This window comes from Bactrocera dorsalis, chromosome 4 (genome assembly GCF_023373825.1).
Source record: "Bactrocera dorsalis isolate Fly_Bdor chromosome 4, ASM2337382v1, whole genome shotgun sequence".
NCBI lineage: Eukaryota > Metazoa > Arthropoda > Insecta > Diptera > Tephritidae > Bactrocera > Bactrocera dorsalis.
In genome coordinates, this window is record NC_064306.1 from 26,159,425 (window position 1) to 26,173,908 (window position 14,484).

Genomic DNA, 14,484 nt, shown 5'->3' on the forward strand with positions numbered 1-14,484 from the left:
TCAATGAGGTAGACCCATGTATGTATATGCATGTGTGCTAACGGTTAATTTGAGAATTAAAATGTAAACAAATCAAGAATTCATGCATACATAACTATGTATTTACAAATAAATAGACGAAGAGAAGAGAGTCCATTGGCGTTAACTCTTAAGAGAGTTTATGAATAGTGGTGTCAAGACATGAATGAGTAACTTTATTCGGTAAGACAACTCTATTGGATTATCAGAAGAATTAGCAATTTGCTAAGTAGCATATTTGCTGATCTTAAATGAACTCATAATTTTCAAAAATAAGAGGTTCCTTACTTTTTTAAAGAAAAATACAGAAACTTTAAATTTATTGGAGTATATTTATTATCATTCGAAAGATCATTCTTTGGCATTTATTTCTTGAAAAATATCTCTTTTAAATGTTGGACGCGGCTAAGATAATCCATCTGTTGAGTCCAATTTTCGAAGACTCGTTTGAGCATTTCGACTGGGAATTTGAAAATGACACGCGTGATGTGTTCTCTCAATAAATTCATTGATTGATGCGATCTGTAGGAAGTGGCACCATCTTGTTGCAACTAAATGTTGCAGAGATCAGGAGATCCAGTTTCAGGCTTCAGTTTCGGTTATCATGGAGCGATAACGGTCGCCATTCACGCATCATTATTGAAGAAATATGGACTGATGATTCCACCGTGAATGTAACGTCAGCTCTTGAATCTTTTCAGGTTGCTCTTCCTCCCAATTGGGGAATTTTTCTTGTTTACATACTCATTGAGCCAGAAATGGAAATAGTTTTTGGTTGGTGACCTATCGAAAATGGAAGATCGAAAATGCAATTCAAGCAAGGCGAAAAGTACTTATGTGTACGGTAAAAATGTGTTGACCGAACTCGCATGCCAAAATTGGTTTGCAAATTTCCATTCAGCAATTTCGATTTTGGCGATACACAACGTCTCGAAAGGACTCTTGAAGCCTATGTGGATAAAATAAAGTCGATTATCGAATAACAACAGAAGAGATTGTTGAAAGATTAAATTTGTCTAACCCGATCGTTCCCAAGCACATGAATCGTTTATTATTAATTTCGAAGCTTGACATATTCTTCACATTCTTACAGATCGAAATTTTCTTCGTCGCATTAATGACTGTGAGCTGCTTGTCAAATGTCAAAGAAGTGATACATATTTGAAGAGCATTGATACTGGCGACGAAAAGTTGGTTGTTCGAAGGCCGATAGTCATCAAAAATTAGGAATGGTGGGATTTCAAAGGGATATTTTATTTTGATCTTTTGCCAGAATTGATACCTTGAAAAGGTCATATACTTCAGGCTTGACAGCCTCGGATTAATACTTGTTGCGGTCTCTGCAATATTTTTTGGATGGGAGAACCTTCTCCTCAAATCTGGACGTTAAAAAGCACTTTGACCAGTTTTTTGCCTGCAAGAATCAAATATTTCATGAGCGTGAAATCAAATCTAGCCAAAAATGACCAAAAGTATTAGATAAAAATGGAGAATTTATAATTTCATAAAATCGTGTTTGAATTGCACTAAAAAGAATGAAATTACTTAGTGAACGACCTAACACTAAAACTCAATCATTTCCGAGTATGTTGTACCTAAATTACATTCACTGGATTGAATTTGGTACACTTGTTTTCACTAAAGCATCACTAAGAGCGCGCTGCTCCCACTACGGAGCCGGTGAGAGTCAACAACATGCGGTTGCAGATAGAAGACAGCAAGCGGTCTGCTGGCCAATATGAGCACATAAGCCACAGCCGGCGAGATAGACGAGTCAGTTGGTTTTTCGCAGTGTTTCTCATCGGTTGTGCGGTAGCAAATTACGGTACTAGTGCGGTTTGTAGTATAACTTGCCGAAAATTTCTCAAAAACCGAAAAAGGCGTGCTGATATACATACACGCCCATACATACCTATTATAGATAGAAAGATATGTATGTGGCGTCAAGATAGCGAATTCATCAATTAACAATTGTCTATTGATACAAAAATTGCCATTAAAAATTAAATAACGAAAATATTTCACAATTTTCGACTGCGTTTTCTGATAATTACTCACAAAATAAATAAATATGTAAGTATAAGCAGACAGTAACAATGATTCGGTATTTAAAAAGTGTGCCATGCTGACAGCATAGCTATCTAGTGGGTACACAAAGAAAGTTCCTCCGGCTATTTATACGCACACATGCGTGGATTTGCATGAGAGTACTTTAAAAAGGCGCCACTTGTGTATATTTTGTGCGAAATTCAAGCTATAAAAAAGAAAAAAAAAACACAGAAATAAAAAGCAAACATAAAAAATAAATAAAAGACACAAATACAAAAAATAGTGAAGAACAAAAGCAATAAAAAGTGACAGTGCGGCGAACGACGTCAGCAAAATCTTTAGTGCGCACTATTTGTAGAGCGAAAGAAGAAAGATACCTGCGTTACATTACATATAACTATATACTATACTTACAGATGATTATAAAACAGCTTGAAGGTAAAATTGAAAGTGCAGCCAAACAAAAGAGTGAAGTAAAACAAACACCCTTCGAGTTTTTAGCATTGGCACTGGCAGCTGTTTGAATGACCTTAAGTTTTTTGATGCCAAGTATTTCACCAGGCTATCAGGTTTTTGCAGTTGTTTGTTAGTGTTGTTGTTTTAAACATAAAACTATGTGTGTTGACAAACATGATGAGGCTTGGTGACAGTGGAAATAGTTATCAGTCCATTAACGTTTCACATTGTCGTGACTCACGCTCTATTTAGAGTAAATACCCATTAACTTGCCGAAAAATGTTTTAAATAGCAATAAATGCAGCATTATAATAGAATAATAGCATCGTTCTAACAATGAGTTTTATTGTGTAGGCATTACTTGTGCGAGCCTAAACCCCATGTGTGGTGGTGATCACATTTCTATAGCACGTGTATTTAGAGGGCAACACAAACGCACGCACAGGAATGCGACTTTTGGGGCGTAATGCCCCCCATACACTATGCAAATGAGTTGTGTAAAGAAAGGTGTGAGGTTTCAGGCAGAGTGTCTTTTTTTAATGGAAAATAACTGAAATCGGAAAGACAGCTTTGAATGATTGCTGGAATCATCTGACAGCTTAAAAATACGATTTTTAGGAATTGAAATAATAACACTGTCTCAATAGTTAAGATGCACTATCTCACTAGATTGGTGGCGATATAAAGCAAAGTTCAATATTACCCAAAATTTCAAATTTCATAGGGAATGTTAATTATAATTCGAAAGAACATCTTTTGGCATTTTTTTAAGATTATCTCTTTCAAATATTGGCCGCGGCTACACCTCAGATATCGTTCTAGCATTTCGAATGGTAACTTGCGAATGACAGGCGGGATGTTTTGCTCCAAGTCCTGAAACAAAGCGTGATTGTCCGCATAGACTTTAGACTTTACATGTTCCATTAGGAAACGGTATGATTTCATACGATCTTGGTGGCCAATCGACCAGCCCAAAAATTTTCTGCTCACCGAAGTGTTCTCTCTATAAATTCATTGATTAATATGATGTGTGCCACTGTCTTGTTGAATCAAATGTCGCCGAGATTACGAGCTTCAATTTCAGATATGAAATAGTCGCCATTGACTATTACGTTCTCTCCGACATCATTTTTGAAGAAATATGCATTGGTGACTGTATCGGTTTACAAACCACATCAAACCATTATTTTTCCGGATGAAATGGCAACTCTTGAATCACTTCAGGTTGCCCTTCGTCCCAAATGCGGCAAATTTGCTTGTTTACATACCGATTGAGCCAGAAATGGACCCTCTTGAAACTTTTCATGAGCCCTTGGCTTCAGTTCTTGTATTTTGTATGCTTTCAATTAAAGATTTCAGCGTAAAAAGCGCCAAGTCGTTCCATAAGTCTTCGTGTACCCTCACAACTACGGCTGCTATATTTTTTCGACTGCGTGTTGGACGTGGTCGGATATTATCCAATAACGAACGCTGGGTCTCAAGATGGGTTATAGTGTTGCTAATAGTACGCTTAGTAAGCCAATTATGTTGACCATACGTTGAGCGAAGCACATTCTTTACAGAACATGAATTTTCGTAATAAAGTTGAACGATTTCTAAACGTTGTTCAGGTGTAAGTATTTCCATGGTGAAATGCCCGCAATACTAAACCAAAATAACATGACAGCGTGACAAAAAAGGCTATTGAAGTCTCTACTTGGATCACCCGTTAGGTGTCATTGTACCATTAATCTTTGTTACAGAATTTATACCTGCTAAAATAAATTGTTAGACGGGTGTTTCGAACTTATTTTCTTTAGTTAAGAATATTACAAAACAAAAATATGTAATTATTATATATTGTCGTTGCCACTTCTCGAATAATTTTAAATTGTAATCGGTTTTAATCTTTTTTTGAATTGGAAAAGCGAAAATTTTAAGCTGAGTTATACATTTGACTCATATAATTAAGTCACTGCATAGCAAAATCACGTTCCAGAATATAAAGTCATCGAAGACGCTTTGTGGTTGGTTGTGTACATAATTAAGGCAGCATAACAAAAGTTTTGCGAATAAAAACTTGAAAAGTGAATAGTATATTGACTTTCTTAATTTGAAGACTTAGAGTTTTCTAAACAGTGGTCAAAAATAAAAAAAAAGTCATAAGGGACTGTTATCACAAGTATAAAAATCTTGTGAAAATAATACCTGTGTTCTTCTAGAGAAAGGGTTAAGAATGCATTGCAATATATATATTTGCTCCATAAAAAACCGAGAAAGACTACACCTAACAACGAAAGATAAATAGTACGGATGAGCCAGGTGGATCCCTTTTTGACGTCAAGGGAAATTAGACCACAAATGGAACATAAAAACGAAGACTAGCGTTTGCGAGAGAGCAACAGCAAAAGTATTCAATGTTTTGGGATCTAGTATGGAACGATGAATCCAAGCTTAATGTCCTTGCGAATGATGGTAGACCCCATGTCAGGCGACCACCACTACAAGAATTAAGGCCACGATATACAAAAAAAACTGTCAAATATGATGGAACATCATCATGGTATGGGGATGCTTCACTTCATATGAGAACATTTAAATGGAAATTACTTCGATCATTTACCACTAGCTTTGATTTTTCAGCAAGATAATGATCCAAAGCAATGCTCCAGGGTCGTTAAGGACTGGCTAGCAATGAAACATGAAGGATTTCGAGTGGTCTGCCAAAAGCTCAGACTTAAACCCCATAGAGAAGCTATGTGAGATTATTAAGAGGGCAGTTGCGGCGAGAAAACTGTCAAATAAGGTTTCATTGTGGCAAAACTTAAAGGACGAAAAATAAATACTAATAAAGAGGAAAACAGATTTTTGATTTTACTCTAAAATTTAGCTTTAAAAACCAGGATTGCCATAAATTTAAAGTGACTTCCTTTAATTATGTGAAATTATTATTCTTATCAATATGTACTATTTAACTTAGGAGATTATTTAGGAAAGAAGGAGTTATTTGTATAGATGGAACGGTATTTGTGGAAATAATTACGACTAGCTGTTGGAAAGTTAAACGGAATAGTTGTTGGGACAAGTTTAACGTATTAATTTTTTCCACGTGCGATCAACGCGTGAAAAAGTCATTCTCGAGTGCCTATGTATATATAGCTAACCTAGACCCCTCTGTTTAACACTAATGCAAAATAAATAATAGCTTAGAACCAGCATCAGTTACACAATCCTCAGCAGGCACACAAACGAGACTTATCACTTATCAGCATTGCACCGTTACGTCGTTTGTAAATACCAATATACAGTTATGACTAAGTAAATAAATAAATACTTGTATTTTGATTTTCAAATGCACGGGATAGAAGCGTGCGAATAAATATATTTGAGTCTTGATTAAAGAAAAGTTTTAATTAATATAATAATATAATTAATGAGAAGGTTTGGGGGAGTAGTTGCAGATTTTTAGTGTCAGGCGGGTATTTGCAGGCAAATTATACCTGTGAGGGGTATAGGGTTAGAGCTTCGGTGCAACCTAAGTTAGCGTTTTTTCTTATTTTTCTATATATTCACTACGATAAAGTTCGCAGGTGAGTCGTATTTGCATGCCTGGGTGAAATCTTAGACGGAAGTAATTCTGATCTTACACTATGAGAGTACTCCAATTATTTAACTTGACTGTGATTATGTGAGAGTTTAAGGAACGAAATTATAATCTAGTCAAAGAACAACTAAAATAATGTATCTTTTATAATCTTCGTGAACACTATAAAAAGGAGAATAATGTCATCCACGCTTCTACCTAAAGCAATAAGTATCAAATAGATAAACAAACTGGTAAACATTATTTCTCGGGTATGCTTGTTATCTCCGTGGCAGTCGAAGTACAATATAATACTTTCCTGGAAAATTATGTTTATATGCACATACATATCGACTGTATTGAATAAAATTGCGATGGATGATTAAATCACAAGTGGGAAACAACACAGATAAGACAAATTGTTGACAAGTGGTCTTTTCTGTCCTCTTTTCGTTTTGATGGTTTTATAATTATTTAAATAAAATCGTTAATATTTTATTTTCTTTCAACTCATTAAGCTATTTTTAGTAGATAAAGATTATGAATGGAAAGTTTACTTGCCCATTTCGCAAGCAATCTTTAGCTTGTAGTCTATAAATAGAAGTTGAACTTCCGTGCGCTTAGAATTAATTTACAGTATGGCTTTGGAAATATCTATCTCCAATTCGCTTCATGATGATTTGAGGCTGTTGATAATATGGAAATATTTGCGAAGAATGAAAAATATTTAGATTTTTATTGTTCATTATAGTATTTCAGGTGAATAAGTACTCTGCTTCTGGTACATCACTCAAAATTCCAAATGTTGTATCCCTTCTTTATTGGCAATCGACACCGTTATTCTTAATCCCTTGAACTATATCTCGTACAGCTCATAGTCCCATCGACTACGGTATTCGCCGTGGCTAACGCGCAAAGGACCATAAATCTTTCGCAGAACTTTTCTCTCGAAAACTCGCAACGTCGACTCATCATCGTCCATGCCTCTCTTCACCTAATAGCAGGGCGGGGATGATGAGTGATTGTAGAATTTGGTCTTTGTTGGTTGCGAAAAGACTTCACTTTTCAATTGCCTACTCAGTCCGAAGTAGCACCGGTTGGCAAAAGTTATTCTGCCTTGGATTTCGAAGCAGACCTTGTTGATAGTGTTAATGCTGGTTCCAAGATAGTCGAAACTATCTACGACTTCGAAGTTATGACTGTTAACAGTGGCGTTGGAGCCAAGTCCTTCACTAACAGACCCGTTTTCTTCCCCCTTTTGTCCAATCTGGAGAAAGCAGAACTAACGGCGCAGTTTTTATGGCCAACGATATCGATGTCATCGGTGTACGACATCAGTTGTGCACTCTTTTAGAAGATTGTACCTTCTTTATTCAACTCTGCAGATCTCCAGGAATAGATGGAAGAAATCGCACGATAGGGAGTCTCGTTGTCCGAAAATTCGTTCAGTGTCGAACGGGTCGGGCTTTTGATATTGTTCAACGTCAGTTTACACAGCCGTATTTGTTTTGCGGGGATACTAAATTCAGACATACCGGCATAGAGGCAGCTCCTTTCCGTGCTGTCAAAAGCAGCTTTGAAATCGACGAAAAGGTGGTGCGTCTAGATACTCTTTTCACGGGTTCCAGGGTTTGGCGTATGGTGTATAACTGGTCTGTTATCAGTTTTTCTCAGCCGTATTTATATAGCTTCTCCGGCAATCAATCGGTCCCCGTCGCTTTATTGTTCTTTAGACCAATAATTGCTATTTGAACTTCTTCATGGTCGGGCAATGAAACGTCTGATCCGTCGTCATCGACTGGGGAATCGGGATCACCGTCTATTGGTGTTATACTTTCACTACCATTTAGCAGGCTGGGGAAGTGTTCCTTCCATAACTTTAATATGATTCTCGGCTTCAAAACTATTCGTGTTTACAATTCGTCCGAATACCGAATACTAGCTAAATTAGTAATATAAAAGTTATAAAAATTGTGAAGGAATATTCTTTGAAATAAATTCGATCAGAAATTTTTAGTTAAAACTAGTTATAGCCAATGTCATAATACATAATATAACTGGTATAATGACGCTTTATTATAGTTAATTTTTTGTTTGTATAGCTGCTTCAGTTATAATTGCATATTTGCGCTGAATAATTTGGCCACACCACTTATACTTACTGGTATATAACTACATACATATGTACATATTCCATATACTATTTCGTATTTGTGTATGTGCAGCATTGAACAGAGAAAAACCAAAATATTTGTGGTTCACGTTTCGCTAATTTTATTTTTGCAGTTACTTTCAATTTGTCTATTTAAAATATATGCATGTATTGGAGTTCCAAAATTATTACCTTAATTTTTACTGAATACATTCTTTGATTACAGTTGTTAATTGTAAGAATTAAGATTAGTATTTTTAATATAACGGGTGATGCAAGTAGATGTACTTTTTTCAATAGCATTTTTTTTTGACAGATCACAGGTGATGGTCAACATAATCGGCCTACTGAGCGTACTATTCGCTGACCTGAAGAGATGCAAGAGCTGCCATTTCATCCAGAGAAAATAACGGTTTGGTATGATGTGAAAATATCGGTTCATATTTCATTAAAAATTATGCCGGTGAGAATTATCGCGCCATGATAACCGACTATTCGATGCCTGAAATTGAAGCCAGTGATCTTGACGACATTTAGTTTCAACAAGACCGCGCCACTTCCCACACATCATCAGTCAATCGATTTATTGAAAGAACACTTCGGTGAGCAGATAATTTCACGTTTCGGGCCAGTCGATTGGCTCTAAAGATCGTGTGATATTATGGCGTTAGACGTTTTACTGTGAGGCTATGTAAAGTTTGAAGTCTATGCGGACAATGCCGATTCAGGGAGCAAAGCATCACGCATATTATTCACCAATTACCAGTCGAAATGCTCAAATGAGTTGGACCAGTCGAAATGATCAATTGGATTCAAAAGATGGATCATCTGATACGTAGCCGCGGCCAATATTTGAAAGAGATAATCTTTAAAAAATAAATACCAAAGAAGGCAATTTTCGAATGATAATAAACATTCCCCATTAAGCTTGAAGTTTCTGTGTTTTTTCTTTAAAAAAGTAGGGAGCCTCGAAATGGGTCATATATAGGGTAGTCGAAATAGTATTTTCGTATTCCCATCAAACGCTCAGCATAACCTTTCCATGCGTCAATTCTGGTTTACGACCATTTGTTGAACTTCACCACGCTTGGACCATGATTTTTTCGTATATTGTCGTATTTGATCCACTTTTCGTTTTAGAAATTGTTCGATTTCATTTCGTTTCAGCAAAGAATTGCAGATGTTAATTCGGTCCATTCAATTTTTCACAGACAATTCATATGGTACTAAACATCGAGCTTCGTTTTGTAGTTAGCCTTTTTTTAAATAGTTCAAAACCGTTTGATGATGAATGTTAAGTTCCTTAGAGATGTCATGGTTGCTTATGTGACGGTCCAGACCAGAGCAGAGTGCATCTTTCACATCGAAATTTCCAGAACTGAGGCGAGCGGACCATTGTTGTGCTACACGAACTGGTACTGCATCATCTCCGTAAACTTCACTTGGTGTTTTGCGTGGAATTTTTCCCTTTTTTATACAGAAATTTCAAATTATAGCGAATTTCTTCATTATTTTCACTCATTTTTGAACATCTGTAACTAAATTATAAGCTGTGTGCTAAATTATTTGGAGAATGTTTTCTATTATATATAAATCTGCAATAGCAAACAGCACTTCTTCTACTCAGAGTATTCCGCAAAGACTGCACAATATGACTTCGATTTAGTAATGCTCCTCATAGGCAAGGGCAAACAAAGAAGTAGATTGACATCGATAATCCTAAACTAATAATGGACAATCTTAAACTGAGGGATCTTAACTAATATATTAAATGCTCCGCAGCGTCGATACCAGTTTTCCTTCGAGAACCATTAAAACGGCACTATCCGCGACAGCATTACTTTCAACGCCAAACGAATATCAGCAACATTAACACTTAAGACCTATATTACCGTTTTCAACCTAACTGAATTTTGATGGAAGTTTTGATATTCGTATTATGGTTGTAAGCTAACCAGTAAAAAAAAAATCGGTTGAAATGTTATAACCTCTGTGCTAGTAGAGTTGACAGGAGTATCAATAGTTTTTAAGTGCTAACGAGCAGTTGTAATAGAAAATGGGTTAAAAAAACTTTTTTGTTTATACTTGCAAACTAAGAATGGGCTAAATTCGGGTGGAACCGAATGGGTATATGAAGAAAAAATCAACCAAAGGTTTCGTAATCCGTATATTAATTACACTATTTTTAAGAAAAGCTGTCCACTAAATTTCATTAAAATATTACACATATTGACCGAAATAAATGGTCAAGTAAAAAGAGAATGTCGGGTCTGATTGCATTAACCTTTGGCATTACTCATTAATACTTAAGAACATGGTTCCATGGAATTTTGTGAATATATGTATATGTATTATACACTAGCCATTAAGCCATGACTTTCATCATTTGCCCTAAATATACGGTATAAAGTCAAACGGAAATTCGAAACTTATTTTAACGGCAAAAGGTTATTTCAAACAACCGTTAGGTGAACAAAACTATTATACTCTGTAGCAACATGTTGCTAGAGCACGAGTATAAAAATAAATCGAAATTACATTTTACATGCAAGCACTCTCGTATATCGTCATCGTTAATTCTGCCAAAATGTTTCATCAAAATTTTCGGTTTCAAAATTAAACAGCAAAAAAATTATTTCATTGGTATTCCAGTTTATAACCCAGTAAATCATGTCCAGCAACCCAACAACAACAACGAACGGCAATGGAGAATGTAATTGCGATGAGATTAGTGCACCTGCGCCATCAGTGCCTCAAACAAATGGACATGCCTCCACATGCACACTTCGCGGCGATGGACTCTTTATGAAAATGCGGCTAAACTCGATAACCTCAATCGATAATCCGGACAAACCGCAAGCAACAACTAACGGCAATTTGGAGACTCCGCCGATAAAGCGCAACATTAGTGATGGAAATCTGCTGCCAACCGACATAAAAGAGGCGCGTGTGCGTGTCATCTATACGGGCGGCACAATTGGCATGGTGCGGAACGAAAATAACGGTAAGTAATAAGGTATATTCGCATTTAAGATTTCTAACACTTTCTTCTGCTTCCATTTGCAGTTCTAGCGCCTATCCCCAATGCTCTGGTGAAAACGCTACGCAGATACCCGAACATACACGACGAAGCTTATGCGCAGAAACGCTTTGGCTCGGCAGCATCGATGGGACCACTTGTACTGCCATTTGTGCAAGGTGAGAAGCGACGCATTGTCTATCAAGTGACCGAATATGCGCCACTCTTGGACTCGAGTAATATGACAATGAACGATTGGGCGCGTATTGCCAAGGACATACATGTAAGTGCGCCAAGTATATATAAATTTTATTAGCAAACTTTCATTCTGAAATCTATTTATAGCAATCCTACGAGTTCTTCGACGGCTTCGTCATACTTCACGGCACAGATACGCTCTCCTACACTGCTTCGGCGTTGTCTTTCATGTTGGAGAACCTTGGCAAAACTGTTATCATTACCGGTTCTCAGATACCCATTTTCGAAACGCGCACTGACGGTAAAGACAACTTCACATCCGCCTTAATAATTGCGGGTAACTATGTTTTACCGGAGGTGTGCGTTTTCTTCGGTCATAAGCTAATGCGTGGTAATCGCACAGTGAAGGTGAGCTCTGATCGTTTGGAGGCGTTCGACACACCAAATGTTTCACCTTTAGGCACGATCGGTATAAATGTCGAAATCGATTATCGGCTAATATTTCGGCCATGCACGGTCTCACGGTTTTCGGTGCAAACGAATTTGGATGAGAATGTCGGCATCTTGCGTATATTTCCGAGTATTTCGAGATCGTCCATACGCGCATTCTTAGCGCCACCAATGAAGGGTATAGTGCTGCAATCGTTTGGCTCTGGCAATGTGCCCTCGAATCGCAAAGATTTTCTCGAAGAACTCAAGATGGCCTGTGATCGTGGTGTAATCATTATAAATTGTACCCAATGTTCCAATGGCGCCGTAGCGGCGCTATATGACACAGGAAAGGTGTTATTCGATATTGGCATATTGCCGGGCTACGATATGACACCTGAAGCGGCGCTGACGAAACTTTCTTATGTGCTGGGCAAAACGGGCTTAACGCTGGAGCAACGGAAAGAGGTGAGTAGCAATAATTTTAAAGTTTTTACAGTTTGCACTTTGGCTTATAATTCTATACTTTTTCTATGTAGCTAATGCAAATCAATCTGCGCGGTGAATTGACCTCGTCGGTTGGTGCCAAAATGGAAGAATTCGATTTGGTGGATGCAGTTGCACGGTCTATGCATTTATCTACACCCGAGGAACTGGGTCAAATGTGTGCCACACTTTTTCCGGCCATGATAAACACAGCCGTGCAGGAAGGTGACATAACTAAGGTCGGTGCTTACAGCCACATTATATATTTTCACTTTTATCACACTTGCTTCACTACCACCTTTTGCAGATCACCAATCTGAAAGCCTATGGTGCAGATCTCTCCTGCGTAAATCACGATCACCGCACGGCGCTGCATCTCGCCTGCAACCAAGGCAACATTGCGGTTGTAAATCATTTGCTTATGAATGGTGTATCCGTCCACATTCGCGATCACTACGACCGCACACCTTTACTGGAAGCAATCTCGGGTGATCATCATGAAATCATACAAGTACTTATAAATTGTGGTGCTCATCTAACTGGTTCTTCGCGTGCAATCGGTGAACAACTATGTGCTGCTGCAGCGCGAGGCTCGTTGGTGCGCCTGAAATCCTATCAATTGGCCGGTGCAGATTTAGCTCAACCCGATCCTTCCGGGCGCACAGCTCTGCACTTGGCCGCTTTGCATGGCCATGCGAATTTGGTACGATTTCTTTTGGATATTGTTGATAATCCAAGGGAAAAAGATATGCTAGAACTTACACCATTGGATTATGCAAGGAGAGGTGGTCAACAAGATGTAATTCAAATACTGAGTGGTCTAGAACAAGCAGCGTAAATACATGGAGGACAGTGGATATTTAATGGCCCATTGTATATTATTTACCTTAGTTATTTAAAACATACGCTGTAATGCTCAGCTGCTGGTAAATATTATTAAATATTAGGAATTAATCTTAGCCGAAGGTATAGTTAGGCTTAAACTAAGCTTTTTCCCGAATACCAATGATATTTTAAATATAAAAATATTTGTTTTTGAAATAATATTATGCCACCAGTGTTTTGTGGTTGGGTTTTATTTGTAGCCATTATATATTCCATAAACACTTAAAGATATTTTAAAGGAAGATATCTTGCTGCTACTCGTATTAGTACTTCATTTTAAATTCATAAAATGTGAGAATTTTTATTTATTCAACATTTTGTGTGTCTAAAAATCGTTAAGTGATAATTAGTTATGAAATTATTAAGTTTTTACTAATGCAAATATGTAAATAAATTGTTTAACGTACCTAACTGAAGTTGTTGTGCATTCTAATTGTAGAATAAATTAGTAATTGTCAACAAAAGCGTTAAATATTAGATTAAATATTGTATATATTTATAAATAAATATTTGACTAATGTTTGTAATTAAAACCACTTAATAAATATTTATTGGCTGTGACGCCGATTGACTAACACTTGTATGTGATAGCACGCACACACGATTCACGATTTTCCAAAAGACTTCTTTCCTTTAATGGACGCAGGGCAGCTGACCATAAATTACACACACTTAACCTTGAACTCGCTTTTTTATACGGCACATCAGTTGGAAACTTATTAAACACTTCATGGATAATCCTTATACATATATTGAAACTAAGATATTAACACAAATTTGAAGAATAAAAGCTTCTCATAAACAAATATTTGGTACCGGCGTTCCAGCAATTTCTTAGCACAAGATACATATGTGTTTTTCAGCAATATTTAGGAAATTGCAATAAACTAGTGTACTTCATATATATTTCTCACAAATCGCGTCGCTAGCATTGCTTCTTCATTACAAAATGCCAATAAGAATTTTTCCACGAAATTGCTGGGACGAACTGCAAACTTACATTCGTATTCGTACGCGACACCATTACTGATTTCTGAAAGCAATAAATTACAACTGATAAAACACAAAATTTATGTACATAACCGGAAAACAACAAGCGCACAGGAAACAATTCAACCAATTTTTGCGCCCATCAGAAATATTCTTCTTCTTAACAAAAATTCCCAATAGGCAGAAACACAAGTCAAAATAAAAAAGAGGTATTCCAATTGGATCAGTTGGCAACGCCAA

At 36.9% G+C, this 14,484-nt stretch overlaps 1 protein-coding gene across 1 annotated transcript; it reads left to right on the forward strand.

Moving 5' to 3' along the window:
- Positions 1-1,799: 1,799 nt before the first annotated feature.
- Positions 1,800-13,418, forward strand: LOC105223244 (L-asparaginase). Its single transcript, XM_049455989.1, has 6 exons — positions 1,800-2,091; positions 10,890-11,241; positions 11,304-11,539; positions 11,602-12,351; positions 12,423-12,608; positions 12,677-13,418. Exons 2-6 carry the CDS (start codon positions 10,908-10,910, stop codon positions 13,205-13,207), a joined length of 2,037 nt encoding a protein of 678 aa, XP_049311946.1. The 5' UTR covers positions 1,800-2,091; positions 10,890-10,907; the 3' UTR covers positions 13,208-13,418.
- The last annotated feature ends 1,066 nt before the right edge of the window (positions 13,419-14,484 follow it).